We start from the raw sequence: 23,368 nt of genomic DNA on the forward strand, positions 1-23,368 counted from the left end.
AGAAAATTAGCACTAGGACTATGGTCTTTATTTCATCTGCATTATTTATTGTTTCGCGAGCATCATTTCACGTTCAACCATTATCCGTGCTGCGTGTTACCATGGCAATGTGGCTAATGTAGTATGAAACTTGACAAAAAAGTAAATGGGTTGACTTACTAAATTACCAAACTGTTCCTTTAAAGACAAAACGTCCACAATGGCTAAATAGCTGAGACTTGAAACTTAATTCTTGACCTCGCAAAGAGCCAACAAAACAATTTCATCATAAGATCTATTGTGTAATGACACTAGCTACTGAATGAACCCTGTCTTGACAACTGTTTCAAAATCAAAAATCAAGAATGAACTGTTCCTTATCGTATTGCTGAGCTGAGCATACTGGCTTCACTTTAATTTGACATTGTGTTATTAATGTTCTTACATGACTTCTCCAAATGTAAATCTTTCCAATTAATGGCACGTTTAGTTCTGCTTCATCAGCTAGTTTAAACTGCAATTTCTGCTTCAATTAAAGCTGCACATATCTGCAGCAAAACAATCACGAGAAGCAGCAGTTTTAATACAAATTAGTTCGATGAACACGACAATGGAATATGACAGTGAAGCTGAATGTGTTTATTACCGCTTGCATGTGATTACCTGCAGCAGCTGCCAGTTGTAGCGGGGTCTCAGTGTAGTTCTCCGCCCCATCCTGCAGGGCGCCCTCCACGTTCGCTCTGTTATCCAGCAACAACTGTGTTGGGGATGGGGGGAGGTGGAGAGCGAGGGAGGAAGGGGGAAAACAAACCAGGAGGGAGAGTAGGGAGGCAGGGAAAACAGGCAAAGGGGAGATGGAGTGTTACAGTTCGGCTTGGGAAGAGGAAAAGCCTCAGCTGCTGGAGACTTAACCCACTGGCTCAATTCTGGACACTAAAAACACTCCTAGCTACACTTCCTCTTTTTGTCTGGGGAGGTCATTGTCGGTGTGGAGCTGAGGAAGGAAAAATAAAAAGGGTTTCTGTCTTTTTCGCTCCCCCTAAAACTCTGATTGCTGTGGTGCAGATTAATTATTAAGAAAGATCCTGAAGGCGACGGTGTTCATCGGGCTTTCAGCTGGTGCTGCCTCATACAGTTACAACAGCAACAAAATGTATTATGTATCAAAAATGGAAAAAAGGGAACAAAACATTGGAATTTGGTATCTCTGAGGCTGTATATCAGGCTGGCAGAGCCCCTGGAAGTTTCTCTGTGCTGCAGTAGGAGTGATGATGCAGTGATGGTGAAAACTAGGCTGATGGTTGACTTATCTACACACCTTAAGTCTATACATCATTAAAAACAAACTTTATCTGGGGACAATCAATTGGACGGGATCAAGAAGGAGAAATATAAAGGTCATATGGCATCATCATTGATATTATGATGCACCATAGTAATATTCATCATTATCATCTTCATTGTGGTGCAAAGGTCAGGACTAGGGCCAAAGGTTAATGGTTACAGGTCATAAACATCACTACCTGCACAACAGGGACGTGTCCGTGCAACACGCCGAAAGTGAGCGGCGTCCCCTGGCGCGTTTCAGGATAAACTGAGGGGTGCTTGTTTACTGTGCTTGGCACCTGGGAAGTCATAGGTGAAGTTCAGGGAGAGAAATATATACAGCCGTTAACATTCACAGCTCAAGGTGGGACATTGGGGGGGAAGGAGGAAGAGGAGTCAGAAGCAGCATGAGAAGTGTAAGCAAAGGAGGGCAGGATGGCAGGGGAAGATTTTCCTCCCGAGTGTCACAGAAAATCTCGAGCAGCTTGAAGTGAACCTCTCATCTCAATCCGCTCTCTAAAAGTGGCCCCGGTTACTGCATATCTACCTCAGTGTGGCTGCCTGACCATATCCTGAATGATCCGTCTGGTGTTTCGCTTCAAAGGGGAATGAAACCACACAACACACAACACTAGAAAACTACGGTCACGTCAACATGGTTGATGCCGACTCACACACAAAGCAGTGGTGGATTAAACAGCCACACAGCCTGATCCTGCTGTTCTTTCATTTCTAAAGTGGCGTCATCACAGAGCAAATTATAAAAACGATCTCTAAATGTCGTCCTGAGGATACCTTTTTCCAAACAGACATGATGATGTCACATTTTATTTAAGCTCTAGCTTTATTTAAACTTTCTATCACTCACCTACAGCAGCAGGCGAGTGATAGAAACGTCATCAAAATGCCTGTTAAATCCTGCAGACAACTGGGGACAGTGCTGCACAAACTCACGCACCAAATGCCGACTTTGTACCAGGGGGCTCGAAGGATAATTCCAGTGGATGTGTGAAAGGGGCTATAGTGTGTACTTTTACTCCCCAAACTAGAACCACAGGAAGCGGAGAATGAGAATAAGTAAAGTCGCTTTTCAATTCAGTCAAGGTGAATCAAATTATATTTTTTGTGTTCATGGTGTTGAAATTCATGGAAAAAACAAACAGCATCTCTCTACTGAATCTTCATTGAAGGGAAATTAAGGCTTAACAACCACTTTAAATGAAGCCAACAGTGTTAACGTAGTATGATGTAGATGCCATTTTAAGATTGGTCAACTCGGGCTACTTGTGAATTTGAAAAAAAATCTAATTCACTGTACTGGTCTGACAGCAGATCAATTCTGACCTTGGCAAAAAAAAGCCTAAACTCTTTGCATGGCTAGATTTGACCATCTGTATTTGGTAATACAGATGAAGTGACCCTTCAACGACTTTGGACTACAAACTTCACTTTTGAGCCAGAACACCTGCACTAAATAGACGCACTGAAGCAATGGACTGACCACAACAACAACAACCCTGTGGTCACTATGGTGAACGAGGGTCTGTGAAGCAGATATGCTTGAATAAAGCAGCTACAAACACACGAGACACATATCAGACACACGAGCGGGTTTTAAAACAACACAGTGTCACTTTACAACAAATACACGCATTGACGTTCATGCTACAGGTGGAGCCTGTGGGAGCAAGTTACACTAAGTGCACACACTAGTACAACAGCGATGCATTATTGATGTGGCATAAAGCAAACTGCTGCTGGATGTTATGTTACAGGACTAAGGTGTAAGAGTGGCTTATTATTGGATATCAGCTCAGAGAAAAACATCACCGTTTCTGTGCAAATGATCCTCGTTTATTGCCTATCAGTGCACTTTGTGTAATGAGCTGCCAGGACATCAGAGAGCATGCTGGGAGCAGGTGAGACAATGAAGACAAAGAGAGGGGGGGTCAGAACAACACAAAGTGGGTTCATCGTTTTCATTGGTACAACAAAACAAATGTCACATAATTAGACACACTGGACACGAACAAAAGTGTGAGAGCGATGTGACAGAATGACGGCCAACACTGACCTCGCTGTTGATGTCGGCTCCGGCGTCGAGCAGCATCTGGACCATGGCCTCATCACCACGCACGCAGGCGTACATGAGAGGGGTCATTCCCTGCAGGAGGGAGGGAGGGAGGAGGGTGTGAGGGGGTAATTACAGAGTTTGGACTGGATTAAACATTTCCACAATGATTTTCTGTCACTCACTAAGTGTAATAAATGTCCTCTATGAAAATGGTCAAATCCAATTTATTCGCCAAGGTTTAGCAATTTAACATCCATCACCATCTAAAATGGGAATTTCCAGACTAAAGATCACTTTGATTGACCATTTTATACTTTTATACAATGTTTCTCTGCTAATACTTGTGCACTTTAACTTGAGTGGACGGTAATGCTGCCTTTTTAATTGTCTGTGTTTTTGGAATATGAGTGTGTCTTTCACCACTGTGACCAATAAAATAAAGATTTATTTCATTTAGCCCTAAATTATGGCCTGGGATTGGCCACATTTATATCAAACCACTGGACCGTAGATGGACAGTAGATGCTGAAGAATTTACGTGGGAATTTTGGTCTCTGGGAGATTAAATATAAACCAACAAAACAAAAGATGTCAAGACAGAGGTTGAAAATGCTGAACCACATCTGGGTTTAGTCTTTAGCAATAAAATATAGTGTCAAAAGTAAATAAACAAGTAAATAAACAATAATTACTAGAATAGACTACATAGAAATAACTTCTATACTATGTAAAAAACAAAAGCAATGATTATAAAACTGATAATTGTTTATCTCAAAATTCAATCATCCATTTGCAATAATAAAGCCCATGTAGTTTGACTGTTGGTTATACAAGATGCTATATATGATGGACAGACAAACCTCACATGCAATTTGTCTGAAAGCTGTGTTACGATTTTAGACTGGGCTTAAAAACGAGTGTTTTCTCCATGAAAAATATCGTTTCCTTTTTATGTGTTCATCAACAAACTGTCTTGATTGAAGTGCTGCTCTACTTTTATTTCAGATTTGTTGATTTTTTTGTTTCTTTAAAGGAACCAAATAAGAGTAGTCACCAACAGGAGGTGAAAAATATATATTTTAACTTTTAATTGATGCAGAGGAGTTTCAGCGAGACCCCTTTTACACATAACCAATTATAGGGCTGGCTCAGAACCGTTGTCTAAATTTGGACCTGGTTTTTGCATCTCAACAAGCAAAGAACCAGAAAAACAGGTTCCAGTGTGGCATCAGCTTTTGATGCAGGTAATGGATGGATTGGTGGATAAAAACTGGTTTGACATTTCCGGAATTTAAAAAACTGAAATGTGATTGGTACCAGCACACTTGATGCTAGTTAGATAACTAAAGGCTAAGGCTAATAAAGGTTAGCATTAACAATGTACGTCCAGTGTTATTACCAATCCAAAAATGTATCAGGAAATTACAGTTCTTATCAATCACCGGGCGAAGCAATTATGACAGGCTGCATAAATGCATTTGATAAGTATGAAGCGTTTAAATGCCAGTGTAGACTCACAGTAAGGAGTAGCATTCATAAAAAGACACTGTGGTGCTTGTCATTGTGCGATGTAATGTCTTGGCTCTACGGCGCCTCTCTAGTCTGGGAAAAGGCAAAAAGGTTGAATCACCAGTTGAATTAGCCCTGAATTGGCTCTAGCACCGAGTTCACACTGGTCAGAAAGAGGTGTGAGAGCCTCTACTGCAGGAACATCCAGATCACATTCACACATTAACGCCTGGAAGCTGCCCAGTAAAACCACAGCCTGGCCTGAAGCCACTGGTGCCCCTGGGATTCAAGGCCTTGCTCAAGGGCACCACAGTGGTGTTGATGAGCGAGGGCCAGGTGCTGCTTTTTCAATGATCCCTGCTGATATATTATTACCACACCTGACAAACACCTACGATGAAGGAAGAGGAAGGAAGAGCAGACCGATTTCCCTTAACCCCACTGGAAACAACGTGAATGCTGTGAGCTTGGCCTTAAGAGACTATTAAAAGTTCTTTAAGAAGCTCAACAACAGCTGTGCTCGTTTGTTCTATAGGAAACCAACACAAAGTCATTTAGTCTTTACATAGTGCTCCTTAAATTACTATTTTCTCATCAGGGACTTGAGAAATGCCATATGTGCGTTTTGTGACTCATCAGGCTCATGTCTACAGATTGCACTAATATAGACTCAGTGTTCATACATACATGAAACTCAGATTCTCCTCATCCGTCAGAGACATTTCCAGCAGGTTCTAATTTTCCAGACATAATCACAACTGCCTCAAAATAACCGTTTCCTTCCAGTGAGATCGACAGCTTAGGTGGGCAGTGAAAGTCCCAGCATAACATGGCACTGCACACCTCTGCGTGCCACCATATGCACCGAGCGCACTGGAGCCTGACACGCCCACACACATTATGCTCCGAGCTGCAGGGTGAAGCTTCACTCAAGTGTTATTGCACAGAGAAAAATAACAAGAACTTTATTATAAACCAGGCAGCGAGTTCTTTGCATTATCTCGACTAAATCGAAGCACATTTTAAAGTGTCTTGGGTGAGAGATGCATAAAAGACTTCAATCATGTGTCTGATATGGGCCATTATGTTCAACAGAGGCCTTTTATGACTCGCTCATAACACACCAAAGCACTTTATGTTGAAGACTGATATCCCTTTGTAGTGATTCATTTTTAAATATTTCCTGGACACCGATCTACTTAATCAGCACACAGCCAAAGGGCAATAGACAGTGGACCCTGATGGTGATCGTGATGAGTTCAAACGCCTCTCAGCCGTGATGACAGACTGCACATTTTACTTCATTGCTCCTGTAACTCTGTCTGGTCCCCTGCGCCATTTAGCTGCTTTTACAAGGGAATAAAAGCCTGTATGTCACCACATTGTGTTATTTATGTGACAAGTGAGGAGGAGAAGTGTTAGTCAATACCATTTGTTATCCTGATGAGGACCTGTAAATAATTAAAGAATTCTGTTCCAGTCAAATGATCTGACTGAATGGAATATGAATCAGCCACCCAGGATAACATGAAACCTGTTTCTTTTTTTTATTTAATAAAAGCGTGAGCTAGAAAAAAACATCATTCAATGGGTTTTCTGTACAAACACATATCCTCGAGCCGTGGAGATTTCGAGAGTGTCTGAATGGAGAACGGTCAGCAGTTTCTTAATTGACTTAACCAGACAAAGCTTTCTGGCCGTGGAAAATCAGATATCGCTATTAGCCTCCACTTAGCAGTGCAAAGAATAGCCCGCACTGTACTTCCACTGACTCTAATGACATTAACGTTTGGAAGCAGTAAGATTTCAACCAAAACAAATTCATCAAAGCTTAGTCCCAGTATAAATAGAACAACAGATCCGTCCTCTCTTCTTCATTGTTTCATGAGATCACTGACAATAATCAGATTCATTTCATTTTCAATTATTTCCTCCTGCTATTTAGATATTTTCTCCATAAATTTAGCTGCCTACAAATTACATCACATAATAAAGCAGCAGGACTTGTGTTTAAATTTGAAAATCTAAACAGAGAACGCAAAAGCAGACAATATGACATTAAGTCAGGCTGTGTTAACCTGTGTTTCGGGGGATGCAACGCCATCTCCTTACTGACACAGTCTTTTTACCTGTGCCTGCTAGGTTACATCGGCCTGACCACCTGCATATTTTTAGTTCTTTAAATCATCCAAAAGATTAAGACCTCCTTGGGAAAATAAAACAGCGTTAATTGGAAAAACGGATGATAATTACATGATAGCAGCAGCACTTTTCAGAGCCACAAAAGGAAGTCAAAACACACTCCCTCACATTCACCAGGGAAAAGGCAGGGACATCCTCACGCGATGGCGTCCTTGTCCCCACACAGTTACTATGGCGTTATGCGAACCTAACATTCTGCACGGGCCCACACTAGGAACTTCAAACCAAATCATATGTGGCATTTCTGCAGTGGGCAGATGCTCAGATGAAATTAAAGTCTAAGAACACGTGGCGAAGCTGTTGACTACAAGTGCTGTGGCTTTGCAAATATGGCAGCGTGGTCCATAAATCTATTGAAATGCTGAGCTGTAGAGAACTGTTGACCTCCATCGTGTTAGGTCAGGAGCAGAATGAGGGAGAAATTACGTTTCTTTCCCATTGATATTAAAAACCCTCACTTTTGATGCTATTTTGCTCTGCTAGCTACTGTAGTTGGACCTGAGCAAATGCCATTTTAATGATGGCAGATTAAGGAATGATTTATTTTATACTTTAACATGTACTCTGGGTGTATTTCAGTCGAGCTTCATAAGACACTGCCCGAAAAATCTGTTATTTAAACATCCAATCCCTGTCATTTTCGGCCATTTCTTCCCATTTTGGTAAAATGCACCATGGAAAGTCAAGCTGCTATCTCACTAGCAGCTCCTGTTTGCACCATACAGACAAAAATCACTGTCAATTGATACTGAAGAAAAGTCATTCTTGCAGTTGAGTGACAGAACATATCATTGATTTTATTGCAATAATTTCATTCTGTAATTACTGTAGTAATCAAGCTATTCACCCAACAATGCTTTTTTTCCCCCCAACTGCTTTGAGAGCATTGTCTGCAACTGAATGTTCGTCGCCTTTTGGAGCATGAATTTGACAAATCAAGCAACACGTTGAGATCCCCTTGGGTGTATGAACAATGCAATCTTACTAATGAATTGATCTATTAAAAAAAAATCAGCAGTCCTTATTTTCAGCCTGATTAAGGATCTGAAGGAGGTAGCGACTTTTTGATATGATAGTGAGATGGATGTATAGTACGGGGATAACCGAGGTCCTGACACTACTGTGTGATGTCGGTGTGTTTAGATTTGACTGAGTTGTAACTAGGATTTGTGAGAGAGGATGACAATTAAAGCAAAAGTTTAGTTTATCTACAGTGAATGGTGGAATATTCACGGTCATGATATCTTAATCTTTATTATTATTCTGATTTACGTGTTCTGTACGTTTTTTGGGGAATAACTTCTTTAGGCTACTTTCAGCCAGAAACGCCGTTCAAACTTCAAAACGTTCAGCTTTTTAAGGACATGCGGGCAGCTTTTTAATATCTTTTATACTTTTTCAAATATTTGCTGTTTTCAGCCATTTTCTTCTCATTCATATGAATGGAGAGACTTTTCAGCTGCTCTTCAGCTTTGTCCCTTTTCACCTGTAACTAGTTGGGCATACTTCAGCTCAGAGAGCCCATTCAAACTTTCAGCAAATCACAAGACTTTCAGCTACGAGCCGTGTATTCTGCTTTTTAATATCCTTTATGCTTTTTAAATAACCGTAGTGAATTTTCAACATCTCCATTGCAGAATGTTGGCCCTGTGGGTGACATCACACGCACACCAACTTCTAGCTTCAACCATTGTCAACTTTTTTCTACTTTTTCTTCTTTTCTTCAGTCAACTTTCATCTTTCCAACAACAAATGAAACATTAAAACGTAGGTATTTTTATGTTCTTTCACAACAGGATTTACAGTTCTTTCAGTATTTGGCCAGAAGCGGAGACTCCCATTGAACCCCATTATAACGGAGCTCCAGAACTTCTCCTCCAATCCCAAACAGTAAAATCGCTGTAAAATTGTGGAAAAATCACTGTCCTGCCTTCATTTTATTGAGTATCTTCAAATAAAGTGTATCACCGTGTTCGTGAAGCCTTCTGCTGCTCACGGTTTTTTAATTTCGTTCATAGGACTAATACTTTTTCACGTTGTCTACATTTTGCAAGGCAAAGTCTGAGCAGTTTATAACAGCATATGTGAGGGACTCAGCTTTTTTTCAGCTTTGCTTGGAAAATCCTGAAGCATTCACAGTGCATTTTTATTTGTATTCCCTATACTCATCCCTACATACACAGAAACCAACATTTTCTTGAAATTATGGGACTTTTGCAACGTGTCAGAACAAGAATCTATCACATTGAGTTACTCATCGGGAGCAGCCTGCGGCCTGCATATGTGTGAACTGTTTGCCAGGTAACAATAGTTGGAAATGTGCTTCTCACTGTGTTTGAGTCTGCACTATGTTAATGCTGTGTCTGCTGTACGTGTGGGAGTGTGTGTTAAGCGCCCGAACCTGTTCACTCATGCTGTTGATGCCATCAGGCCCAAGCAGGTTCACGGCCTGCTTGACCAGGTCCGTCCGTCCACAGTTGAGCATCCTGAAGCCCAGGTCCTGCAGGAACTTGGCCTCTGTGGAGGATGCGTCCAGCTTTCTGGTGGCACAGAAACAATCCTCCGCTCTGCAGATGGAAACAGCAGGTCCATTGCTGGGATTAAGTGGGAGCTTATCTCTGAAACGGATTTTGAGGTCTGTTTTGCACAACTCAAACACTTGGCATTTTAAATTAACTGCATCTTTGTAATAACTATCTGGCTGTTTGTACTCAAAGCCAATTCACAGTTAGCAATTCTCGTATGATTTTTCTTCACTTGCTTGAGGTGCTCTGCTCCCCCCATTTCCTGAAGTAGCTTTTCTCCAGGTAAGGCTTCCGCTATGAGTCATTATTAGTCTTTCATGTCTGCTGGAAAGCCTCTTAATCCAGCTGCGAGCAGCTGTCACAGCCGAAGTTTCCACAAGTTCACAAAGGAACCTTTTCATGATGTTTGTCCAACGTTATGTGACAATCAGATCTGACATACGTAAAGAGGTGTTAATTGGCAATTCACACCTCTCAGTGTTTCAATGATTATCTCTCTGCAAGTATTTGAAATGTGAAAAGACTCTTAACCACTGACACCAACGCAAAAACTGACTGAGCTGCCATGTGACAAATATTGTGCACAATGAGGTGGAGTGCACAAAATCAAAAGAAAAGAAAGGGAGAGGGAGAGAGGAGGCAAACTGTCTGAGTTTACGTGCACTTAAGTAACCAGGTTATGGGACTAACCTGATTTCTCCTCCACCTCTGACAGTTTTTAACTGTATAATGACGGAAAAAAGAGACGAGAAGCTGATCCAAAACAGGCGGAATTTTTAAAAATCCACGGGGGAAAGTGACTTATTTGGACGTCTTCGAGACACTTTGTGTAAATTACACTTTGTGTGGAACCACACGCGGGGGTTGTTTTAAAAATGAGGCTGCACTGCCCCGTTAACTCGTTAACGACCTCGACTTGCATTCATTCTTTCACTCAGCTGTCTGCAGCCTTTGGTTAGGCACGTGCGCAGTTGGACAGAGCTGATTAGAAACCTGGTTACACTTATTTGCGGCCGAGTAATAGAAACCAGGTTTCCCCAGTCCCCCACTCCACCAGCTTTCCCGTATACATGGCCCTTTCTCGAGAAAGCTGACTGCAGCTTGGTTACTTAAACATGGTCATTAAGAAGGTTCCTGCAGTCACAAATCCAGCAGACCCCTTTGTTTAGTATCTACCAATTTTCACGGAGAAACATTTTAATTAGATATTGCACTTAAGAGCCTGCAGCCATGGCAGCAGCTGTGTACCTGAGCTAATTGGCAGTGAACATGAAGTAGAGCTAAAGCTGTTGACAACATTAGTAGTTTTGAAGGTTTGAAGGTTTGACCTGAGATGTTAAAGGATCTGAACTAACTAAGCCAGGTCTTCCTATTAGGTAAAGCATATTCAGACAAAGTAATGTGGTTGCTGTAAATGCATCCTCACAAGCCAGACTGCCACCAAATTGTGCCATTGGTCCACAACACTAAACATATAAGTCCAGAAAACTAAACCGCATTATGGGCTGTCAAATTGTATGATGCCAACATTTTGTGTTGACTATTTTTTTTCTTTTTTTTTTCTGGCTGAGAATGAAAACACGTCCTTTTAGCATCAAGATGTGTTTGGAGAACAGTTTTAGTGGACTTTGTTTTCAGAATCTTTGTTCAGTGAATGTATAGGATGTTTGCTTTCTTAGTTCCTAATAAAGCCTTGCTATTATATTAACAAATTAGAATCTCTTTAATCATGTGTGTTTAAGCATGTGACAAATATATATATATATATATATAAAAAGAAGATAATTCAAATATTAATTCTTTTCTAACTATTAAAGTAAAGAAAAGCAGTTATTTAAAGTATATTTCTATATGAGGATGTCATGAATTTCCCATAAACTTCCTACAAAAATCCTACGAATCCTATGAATCACAGATGAAAAAGAATCCAATGTAAAATGTATCAAATGTATCAAATGTAAATCAAATGTAAATGTAAGAAATGGAAAATGTTTCCCTCTTCAAACTTGCTCATGCTTTATTTTGAATATAGGTGTTTTAATTTGCTGGTGACTTGGGTTTAATTCCCTTGATACTGTATTCCAACGGTTTAAATTTCAGGATTTCATTTCCCACTGAATGATGACTGTAGCTTTAGCCACCCGTGTATGTACTGTGTTTCACAGGGTCCCACCGATGATTCCATTTCCTTGACGATTTGTTTGTCCGTATTGAAATGCTGCCTCTCTGAAATGCTCCTTTTATACCCAGTCATGTTACTGACCTGTTGCCAATTAACTTGATTAGTTGTCAAACGCTCCTCCGTTTGTTTTTGATTTGCAGCAATTACTTTTCCAGCCTTTTGTTGCCCCTGTTCCAACTTTTTTGAGACATGTTGCTGCCATCAAATTCCAAATGAGCTAATACTTTCCATGAAATGGTAAAATGTCTCGGTTCCAACATCTGATATGTTGTTTATGTTCTATTGTGAATAAAATATGGGTTGATGAGATTTGCAAATTATTGCTCTCTGTTTTTAATTTGGGGATTTTCATAGTAAAATCCAGAATTGTCCAGTGAAAATGTGGGAATATAAGCCTATATATTTTGTTTTCGCTGCCAAACCCTACAGTCGCGTGACATGGACACAGGCTGCTGTTATACTGTGATAGATATAGAAAAGGCCATAATGTGAGACTTGTGCGTTTTGTGTTGAGCACCAGCGTAGCGTACTTTGAGCTGGTAAAGCAGAAAAAGCATCTACGCTCCTAAACTAATGCTTTAGACAGATTTATTACAAACTCTTCTATCATTGTGATATGACTCACTCAGACACAGCACAGAAACTGGCATTTTAGTGATAGCACGATAAACATTTTTAACATTTTTAAGTGTAAAATTCTATTTTCTATTTTGTGCTTCTTTTAACTCGTCGGTTGTGTGTTTTGACGACAGAGGGACTATCTTAGTTCTCTTGATTTATATGTTCACTCTGTAACTTTGTTTGGGGAAAATTTAATTAGGATTTGAACAGCTGTGAATATACACCACTGAACCTTTTGCACCGCCTGCGAGATTTCTGAGCTGAGATAACGGGCCCAGTGTAAAGGTTTTGCAAGACTTCCAGAACAAAGCATGACTCACACCTGCTTGCTCATATTCACATTACAAGTGTTTGTAAATGGCATTAGACTGAAATCACCTCCCATTGTTAACAGTGTGGCTTCACTCACTTGGGTTAAGTTCAACTAAAGCGGTGTGATTATCTCTGCCCCCGGAGCAGTTTCCTTGTCAAAAAAACGTACTTTATTTGTCGTGGTTCACAGTCCACACCGGGGAGCAGCAGCCTGGCCGCCTGCCTCACATCATCGCTGTCCACGGAGAAGCTTCGTCGATGCTCTGTGTGGGCGACCGCCACACGGATCCACTCCATCAGCGGAGGCAGAACCAGGAACGGCCTGCAGGGGAAAACACATGTTTTACTGTATGTTGTAATTTGGAAAAAGTCTGACTAGAGGAAACTTTCCACATAAGATTAGATGCTATGGTAACAAATATGATGCAGCACAAAGGATGTCAATAATACATAGAGCTCCGATGATTAGTCATGTCAATGAATTAGTCAAAAATGAATCAGAAGCTGTTTTAAATGTTCTTCTTTAAATGGTTTCACATTACAACAAATATGATATTTTCTGGATTTAGACTCAAACATTTAATCACATTCCGTCTGCTTTAGGATATTGTGTCGTGCATTTTTCACTACGGCCTGATGGTTTATTGACCCAAAATGAATCATTTTTATCATTTTTTTAATCAGTTTTGGCCCTTATAGAGTGGCCAAACCTTTAGAACCCTCTCTTCTTATCATGCACTCCAGTATGACTCCACTACCCACTATGACCTCAGTTGTGAAAGTAGAAATCCTGCCAGAGCCGCTGCATTAGTTTGCATTAGACTGTACAGCTGTACCTAATAAAGTGGCCAGTGACTGTAAATAGACTACAAAAATGCACATCATATGCAGACATATCCTCCCTAATGTTTTCTATTTACAAATATAGACTGTAGCATGTTACAGACCGTGTCAGAACATACATACATGTCAAAATAAATATCACTTATTGCTGTAAAACAAATCGCTGTTTCATGCTCACTGTAAATCACTAACAAAGACTTGCAAAGCACGAACTTTCTCGTTAAAGATGCCCCTGCAGATAATTAAAGACGGAGCACCACCAGATCGATATTCATAACTTGGAATTCAGAAAGTCCAGAACAGAAAGAGATCTAGATACTGCAACCTCCCTAAATGCTCTTATTACCTTCTTTAATCAAAATCAGTAATGGGTCCTGCCTGGCTGACATGCTCATAACTCACTCTTTGCTTCTAGGACTAGTGTGTGTGTGTGTGTGTGTGTGTGTGTGTGTGTGTGTGTGTGCGTGTGTGTGTAGGCTTTAATGACATAACCTGTCTCTAATGACATAAATCACATAATCTCTCTCTCTCTCTTTCTCACATACACACATACACTTGTATTACTTCATTTAGCTTTTCCCCCACAGTATAACAGCAACCAGATTCAGGTGAGTCATTCATCACCATCAAAACTATCAGTTGTTTTACTCAGAGGAAACTTGATTTTACTTCATGCTAAATTAGATTATAAAATAAAAAACAATTGAGCAGATACAAGTTCAAGTGTCAACATAGACCATAATTAAAGCTACCTGAGCCCGGAAGTCAATCCACTCTGCTCTACTCTGCCACACTCTGCACAGAACGTTAGGCATGGATGGATTACTGATACCTGAGAGGTCAAGGGCCCAGGGGCCAGAGCCTGTGGACTTACTGTATAAATTCTGACTTGTGAGCAGCGTCGTAGTTTTTATGAACAGTTCGAAAGTGCCGCTCCACATTTCCACATGATGGGCTGACGTTTACTTTGTTAATTCCATGCGATCTACCCACACGATCCTTCAGAGAGTCCAACCTGGCTTTGGCCTGCTGGGTAAGCTACCGTTTGCTCTGAGTTCGTAGCCAAAGTCAGCTGACTTTTAAACATGTCCATTTTTTCACCAACCTTGTGTTTTTACATATGCACTTGATGGATGCACATTGTGCCAAACAACCGACGCTACAGATGCAGAGAATACAATCACCAACCCTCAAAAGCTAATGACATGAAATAAAGAAGCAGCATTGTGCTTGTACTGCAGAATATAATTAGTCCTGAGAGTATTAGAAAAAAGAAAAAGAAAAGAAAAATGTGTGTTGCTGCTCTTTGTTTCAAAAATCTTATTCAGCTGTCAAATACCTCCTTGTGGCTCCGCATTTAGGTCTAATTATTCCAAAACCTGGACACTTTGTTATTTCATTCTTCAATATCCCTGTTTGGCACACATACATCATATTTTTGTTTCCGTTTTAATAAAAAGCAACGGGTGTCAGAATGAGGGGTGTTTTCTTATTTATTTTTTTAATAAACCTAACAGTATCTTGGGTGACACTGACTGAGGTTGCTGGAGTGTAGAGATCTCCAAATCCAATTAGGAGCACGATGAGGCTGCTACCAGCACCCGAGACTCTGACAGCTTTCAGGAACGGCTTCCACACGCAGCGAGGAAATACTGCGGATGTTGAGAAATATGGAATCTGACCGACTGAGTGGTTGTGTTCAGAGGGGGTTTAGCAAAAGACCACAGCTAAAAGTGACCACTTTTTAAATTACGGCAGCATCTCGGTGGTAATCACTGTTCTACTGAGTGAATAAAGCAATGTTGGCAACGTTACCAATCTTTAGTGCTCTAAGGCAACAAAACGGTGACTCTATTACTTTTGAATAAGACTGAAATTACAGTATATTAAATGTTTCCTATTGTGGAAGCGTCTGCTGTGCGCACACACTGCACAGCATCTGTACCTGTTAAACCGGAGCTACACTGAGACCACGTTATGATTTGGTGCCTTAGGCCTGCTGTGCAGCGCCGTGGCTTTCAGTATTTAATTCTCTGAGGATTTGATTACAAAGCCTCACATGTTCCACCAATCAGCAACAAGCTCCACCAAAAACAGTTTGTCAGGTATTTATAATGAGTGAACGGTGACTAGCCACAAATTGAATTGTCCCTGGACAAGACACCGAAGCAGGAACCAATTTCCCCAGGGGGATTAATAAAGTATATCAAATTCAAAATTAGCAGCTTGTTGGTGCTCTCAATATCAGTTCAGTCACGTTAACTTTACACCTCGTCTCACTAAAAAACCCAGAGAGAAAAAAATACCAATTATACCTTTCTCCTGTTCCGCTGGCTCTTAACTAGTCAGTAATAATAAATTGAATTGCTTATGTGAAAGAGGACTTGATTATGTTTTTAAAAGTTTCTTTAGAGACCTAAAGCTGAAGCTAATGGGTATATTATATTGGCTTTTCTGCATAAAAGCATGAGCATGACACGACCAGAAGATCTAGTGTGATCGTCCTTTAGCCTAAATCTTTCAAACTATTTTTCTGATTGTGTTTTTAAAAACCCTGATAAAGAGCCAGAGAGATGAAAGAAGGAAGTGTGCAACTTTTGGATGTACAGTTTATGTTTAGGTTATATACTTGCAGAGATGGAACATAAAGTTATAAATAGTTTGTGTCTTGCAGCTCAGGTATTACAGTATGTGTTGTCAGGATACATAGCATGTAAACACAGTGTCTACAGCCCCGTCCGGAGAACCTTTACTGCATGTCCTCTTTCTCTCTACCCTGCATTATGGCCTCTCTACACTGGCTGCTGTCAAAACAATGTTCAAAATGCCCCAGAAACAATCTGTGTGTTTGTGTGAGGGTGTCTGGTACTGCTTGCTTAGTATCTTCACTGACGCATAACATCTGGCCTTGGTTACCTGGATATCACCAACTAGCCCTGTGAAAAGTCACTATGTCACAGAGATTTAGGAGCCAGATATTTTATATGTATGTGCAGTGGACACATTTCACTATGTCTGTTGTCACAATGCCTGCTTCACTACTTAGCTGTAATACTCAGCCATTGTGAGTAGAAACTCAATGATTCAGGCTACTTTGAACAATAAATGTACTTATTCTTCAACGAACATTGAATATATTTGTGTTAGGAGTAATTGTGACTCACTGTATACGTGTTTAGCTGTTAATAAAACAGACTGTTCTGCTTGAAGGCTCTTAAATCCATGAAGAAGTCGCAGATGCACATTAGAAAAGCTTTAAACATTAAATGAAATTGACTGATTTCATGTTGTCAATATGTTATAAATCCATACTGTACGTAAAGGTCCCTTTAGACCTTTTTCTCCATTGTGACCCTCTGGCAAGCATCATTTCTCAAAAAAGGATATCAAACAGAAGCACGCAGCAAACTCAGAGGAGCCCTTTGGGACTGCATGTTTACTGTGGATGCAGCTGTGTGGTCTTCTGTAAATTTGCTGCAAGCACATGTTTAAGCAAGGCAGCAGCTTTTAGATCTTGGCACCCTGGACTTGACTAGACTATATCTTACTTGCATCAGTTTCTCATTCCGCAACCAAAAGACTCGTCATCTTTACAGTTTGCCAGGAACTTGAACCCTGGCCAGGTCTTCGCTGCTGTTTAGCTGACTAATGTGACAACGTGGACCTCCGCCCTTTTTCCCTGAACTCATGCTTTAAATGATGCCTACTTCTTAGTGTTTGAAAAAGAGGGAGCCCCAGTCTGGAATAAAAACACTGGGGTTAATGTTATCCATCGATACAGACCTGCAAGCCTGCAGCGACAACCAACAGCCAAAGCTGCCAGCATAACAACTTCTCCTTTGAAATAAAACTCTGGGCCAAATACTGAACATATCATGCACCACAATCTACTGCTCCTCGGTTACTATTCACCTTCCTCTAGAGTTTTCATCTTTCTTGTGTTAAACCAATTTTCTTCTAGGGCTAATTTAACATCAAGCTGATATTTAAAGCTCAGGTGCACAAGCCATTTCAGCGTTTTACTTCCATTTCAATCATTTCCACCTCACGGTGGCTTATCTCAAGCTTCCCAAACAACCCTAAAAGATTATTTTATCTCGTTTAATCATACTGTCTCCAGCTCATCCCGCTGTATTATTCAGGCCTTTTCTACTTGTCTTAAACCTTTCAGCAGAATGTTAAAAGAAGAATTTTCTCCACAGGGACTCGAGAGCCTGCTGGCGTGTCACTTCGCTTGACATTCCTTCTGCTCCCCGGGGTCGTCAGGATGGAGTTTTATCTCATCAGAGCGGAGGAGAGATGTTGGAATATCTGTCCATCCGTCCATCTAAGTGAAGTCCCTGCGGTTCCCATCAATCTTCTCCATGCCTAGGGAAGTGTCAGCATTGACCAGCCCACGCAGCATCTTATGGGATTGCTTGTGTGGTGGAAAACATGTGGAAGAAAGTGGGAATGTCTGTACTAACCTTTAAACCCATTACAATGATTCTATCTGTCATGCCTCTAACTGACAGCTGTGACATACTGTACGTGTCTGTGTATCAAGATGGAGAGCATTTGGAATTCGTCAAGCTTTTACAGTGTGTAAAAGACTAGCCGAAATAAGGTTGATGGACATTTTAGGAGATTGGATTTTAACTTTCACAACCTCTTAGAAGACACAAAAGTCATCTTGCTGGTTGAGTGGTCACCATATATCACAGTGTGCAAATTTGTGGTTAAGAATAAATTATCGTCAAAATGAATCATTGTTTTTGGCTTTTAAGCCCGAATGAAAGAGACAACTTTCTGCCCAAAGCCTGTGCCAAGAAATGTTCTCTATTGATTGCACTGCGCCTCACTGCCCAACACCTCACCATCTTCCTAAATGTTTTTACTAAAATGTGTTCATAAGGAAGTCTCAAGAAAGTGTATTTTCCTTTGTGCACCTGGGTTCCTAAGGTGAGGAATCATTTTCAGTAGTGGATATAAAATAAAACACACACAAACAGATGCATGGAGCACTAGTACTCGTTCAGTTAGGCTGTACCCGGAGAATCACAGTTGCCGAGGAAAAAACCTTACTAAGGTTTGCAAATCGACAGCAGAATGTGACCATGAGGTGGTAGAAGTACACAACCTTAATGCTTAAATAAAATCTAAGTTGGCCAAAACATTCTCCACTGCTTACTTCAAATGTTTTACCCGGGAAAAAGTACTAAGTAGATTAAAAACATGTTACACACAGTACAAAGTAAAAGCACTCCACTACTTTCAAACAAGACTTATTGTGGTACTTAGGGCAAAAAGGTACAGTAATTAACATTAAATATGGGTCAAAGGTCACTGCTGGTAAAGGTTTAGTTAATTTAACCCGCTCTGTGCTGACAGGTGGTTAACTCATAGTGATACTTCAGCATTTATTGGTTCATGATATTTGCATGACAACAATGTCATATTTTTATATTAAACCACTATTTATGTTGTGGCTGATGGAGGTGATACCAAAAAAGTAACATATACAAGGTAATATCCACAACTATTGCTCAAAGGAAAAGAAAATAAAGGTGAGTAGGTGCAAGCCAGTACTGCAGTGTGTGGTGGAAAAGCGCTATTAGTGAGCCAGACAGGAACTTTACACTCTAGGTTTAGTGTGATTTGGAGACAAAAGGTCTATTTCCACCTGTAAAACCTTGGTACTGTCTTTCCAAGAACCTTCCTTGGGGTAAAAGTCCCTCCACCACTGAAGGATTAAACAAAGTAGCCCCTGATCCTCACTGATCCAACTCACTATTTGTATTCAACTGACATTGTGGGAAGTTACTGCTTTTTTGTAGGAAGAGAAAATGCCTCTTTGTTCAGGTTTAGCACAGCAGGCCCCACCCTAATAGTTGCTGAACTCCAGAAGAGGACTATAATCAGAATAGGGACTTGTAGGGTGTAGAATTATAGCCTGGAACCCTGGTTCCTCCGTAGGACATGCAGGTGGAGGAACAAAACGTGGCTAAATCTAGTTCCAGAAACTGGTTGCCATTCCTATCAAGCATTAGCGTTAATGAGCACGGTGTGAAATCACACACAGTGGTCTGAACAGAAATGAACACAATAGCAAACAGAACTAATCACATTGCTTCGGTTGTGGGACGTTTCAGAAAGCTCCAGGCTACAGTTCAGTGAAGTTCCTGCAGTGGAAACCCACCTAGTCAGCTCATGCTCTTCTTATATTTGGACTAAACTTCTGGTATAAAAGCAGAACAATTCTCGTGATTACTGTTGGGCTCACCTCTCAGTCTGTAAGGTGACTTTGGAAGGTTCAACGTTGGGGTTCTCCCATTCCATCTGCGGGCAATGCATGAAGTAACACAATGTATAGAGGGCCTCGGGCTCCCAGTGCACCGTGGTGTTAGTCTGGTGGTGGACCGGGGTCCCATTGCTGGGGTTCTTCATGTGCAGCGGCTGCAGGTGGTGCATGGCCCGGGATACCAAATCACCTGGAAGATATTTTTAAATGTGAGAACAGTGCACGGATGTCATCAACAGGATGTGATTGAGATACTTGGGGACACAAATAGAATTTCATTAAAGACGAAATAATAATTCCGAAGAAAGATCTGGTCTTAATAACAAAGTCCTACGCATTACTCTCAGAGCAAAAATGCATTTCCTACACCACTCATTTGACAAGTGTACTCCCAGCACTTCTGTGATGACACCCTGTGATTCACCGTACATTTAGTCATACACATATGCCCACACAATCCTTGCTGAGTAGGAAATTGCTGCCTTGAAATGAAATCTTATGACACAGTGTCTCTCTCAGACAATCACTTAGAAGTGTGAGCTCTTATTCTAGCGCATTTTATCTTTAGCTCTTATTTTTCTTTCTTTTCCCCATGTTTTCTTATGCAACCACTAAGAGAGTCGTGGGGAAACTCAAACATCTGTGTCACCGAGCATGCGTGTGTGTGTGCTAAATTTCAAATGACTGTGTAAAGTATTTTTAAGCCTTATGAACTGTCTTCAAGCAGAAAAATAAGTCTTGCCTTACAATTCATCACGGTACATAGAGAGGGATGCATTACGCCATCTTTATAATTTTCTTATTTTATAAAATTCATTAGTTCAGTAATGTGCTCCTACTTTGAGAGATGTGGCTTTACAAAGAAAGTTCTTCTTTTGCATGCAGTACAGTTGCATATTGGCAGCTTTGCACTAGAAAGAAAGATTGGCACGGTGCACGGTCCCAGTATTGATGCACAACATGACAAGCTTCCTTCTAAGCACATTTACTGGAGCTGAACTACAAAGAGAACAAACCCAAAATGTCCTGAACAAGGATCCCACTCGAATATTACGTGACAAGGTGAACGCTGAACAAGAAAGTCCATCTGTAAACTGGGACAGATGTTAGCAGCACAAACTACAGGGTCACCTTTGTTTTATCTTTCAGGGAAGTTTGTTTTTCACTTGCCAGTCAGTAGAAAATGTTTTTTTTTTAACTTTCTCTCTGAGGATCAACGCCACTCTCAGATCTGTCAGTTAAATATGACACTAGTGCAGCTGAGCTTATCTAAACACCACAACTCAAAATTGGGTATCAAAAGTAGATAACCCAGGCAGCATGGTGGTGGAGTGGACTGAGGAACCACCTCACAGCTAGAAGCTCCCCAGTTGGAATCCACTGGCTGTGTGTGTGTGTGTGTGTGTGTGTGTGTTTGTGTGTGCCTTTCTGTGTGGAGTTTGCATGTTCTCCCCCTGCCTGTGTGGGTTTCCAATGCGTACAGGTCAAAGACATGGATGTTAAATGGATCGGTGACTCTATGTGCCCATAAGTTTGGACATGTATGTCTCTCTGTGTTGGCCCTGAGATAGATCAGCAACCTGTCCAGGGTGTAACCTGACTCTTGCCCAGTCACAGCGGGGATTGGCTCCAGCCTCCCCCAACCCTGATCGGGAAAAGCGGTTACGATAATGGATGGATGGATGGATGGATGGATGGAAGGAAGTATATAACCCATTGTAAAACAGCAAAGTACCATTTCAGCTTTATATTTATTGAATGTAACTCTCCAAACAAAGCAATGTAAAACTTTACTTTAATGGCTGCAATGTATGTGGACACTTCTTAAAGCTACTGTATGTAGTGTTCTTAATCCCAACTGCACAGCTGTGAAGGATTGTTTCTTCAACTCAACTATTTATTATGCCTGAGAAATCTGAAGATGCAGGCAATTATTCAACACAGACGGGGTTTTTATGTCGGGGTTCCATTAAGGCTCGGGTAGAGGCAATGTGTTAATGTTAGTCTGCAGAGAATGAGTGAAAGTCAGTTCAATATTCTCTCCACTGACATCAACAACAGTGTGTACTTGAGGCAGCATTTTGACAACAGTTTTAATACTAGCTGTTCGATTCTTCACGTGTCAGAAAATCCTGCATTTTTCAAGAATACTTATATAAGTATTATAGTATAAAAAAGTAAATGTCTGGGCAATGTTGAGCACATTTCCTATCTTCTATTTTGCTTAAATGTGGCCTGCTGGTTTTAGTAGGTGCCCATTTCAAGCTGTGTTTGTGCACAGCAAGGGCAGAGAAAATTAAAGTAAGAAATAATTAATGCTGAACACTGAAAGGGGTATGAAGTTCAAAGTTTCACATTCAGTGCTCGTGTTCTGCAGGGAAAGAGAGTCACAGTTCTCGGATTTAGCATGTAGGCAACGCCACTGCAGTTTATCACTCAGTTCATTAGCGATGCGTTTAAGAATAACGATGTTGCTCAGAGAAGGAATGCTGCAGTGTGAGCCTGCAGGGTGGACTCCTCAGAAAATGAATCCCTGTATTGATCTAATTATTTACTCTTTTAATTGGAACACTGGCGCTGCTGAGCTTGTACAGGAACATGGGAGTTTGACACTTGGAAAACACTCTACCCCACTGTCTGAATCCTATTCCACATGCATGGATTCATGAGTTATATTTGAATAAAACAATATGTGTGAAAGTCAGAAACTCTGTGCTGCAGTGGAACAGTAAACACATCACTGCACAACACACACACACACACACACACTCTCTCTCTTGATCTTGTTTGATTGTTTGCTCCAAAAATACCCAGTCTGAGGAAGGTTGGCTGTCTTGAAACCTCATTCTGTAGACAGAATGACATGGTGAGTCTAAGCCCAAGGTTCTCCATCTGTCAGAATAAAGGCCCCTGACAGAGTTCACGGGCAGTCAGACGTAAACAAAGCATGCGGCTCACAGCACAGTTTGCACTCAGACTCCAAGGAGCCTCAAAGACAGTTATTGAAAAGGATTAAATACATCAATAAATAATTGCATTGCATTGACTGGATATGTGCTATAGCATGAGGCTTCTGCTGTCAACATAATTATGTATCAGTCAGTGCTAGGAGTCAGAAATTAGAAGTGGACCTGCTCAGCCTGATAAAAACATAAACTACCATCTGTCTTACAGTTCCAATTTAACACATCATAAATCTGAATTTAATAAATCTGAATTTAGTAAAGCTGAATTTACTTAATGTAAGTGGTTAATGAGTGTCCCACCATATGTATCTGCAACGCAGACTTCAAGCAGCATCTCACCACCATTCAGATGTGTTGTTCACTAACCCCAAACGTTCCCATCCAGTTAAACAACAAGCCAAAGCAAATTACAAATTAAGTTTTTGTAGGAATGTATGCATATTACAAATCACCAAATCTAAATGACCTAAATCTAAATGGCATCATGTTTCCATACATTCCTATTTGGCCCACAGAAGTGTGGTAAAATAGCAAACTTAAGGTGCCAGG

General features: G+C 40.8%; 1 protein-coding gene across 2 annotated transcripts in view; it reads right to left on the bottom strand.

Moving 5' to 3' along the window:
- Positions 1-23,368, bottom strand: part of LOC137106448 (ankyrin repeat and BTB/POZ domain-containing protein 3-A) — a 161,403-nt gene that overhangs the window by 15,665 nt on the left and 122,370 nt on the right. The window contains exons 3-8 of one of the 2 annotated variants that reach the window (XM_067489693.1): positions 19,836-20,043; positions 12,900-13,052; positions 9,492-9,657; positions 3,380-3,469; positions 1,503-1,604; positions 643-736 (exon numbers count right to left, since the gene is read on the bottom strand). In XM_067489693.1, the coding sequence (XP_067345794.1) occupies positions 643-736; positions 1,503-1,604; positions 3,380-3,469; positions 9,492-9,657; positions 12,900-13,052; positions 19,836-20,043 (813 nt within the window). The remainder of the gene's footprint in view (positions 1-642; positions 737-1,502; positions 1,605-3,379; positions 3,470-9,491; positions 9,658-12,899; positions 13,053-19,835; positions 20,044-23,368) is intronic. The other variant, XM_067489694.1, reaches the window with a different exon arrangement.

This window comes from Channa argus, chromosome 21 (assembly GCF_033026475.1).
Source record: "Channa argus isolate prfri chromosome 21, Channa argus male v1.0, whole genome shotgun sequence".
NCBI classification, from domain to species: domain Eukaryota; kingdom Metazoa; phylum Chordata; class Actinopteri; order Anabantiformes; family Channidae; genus Channa; species Channa argus.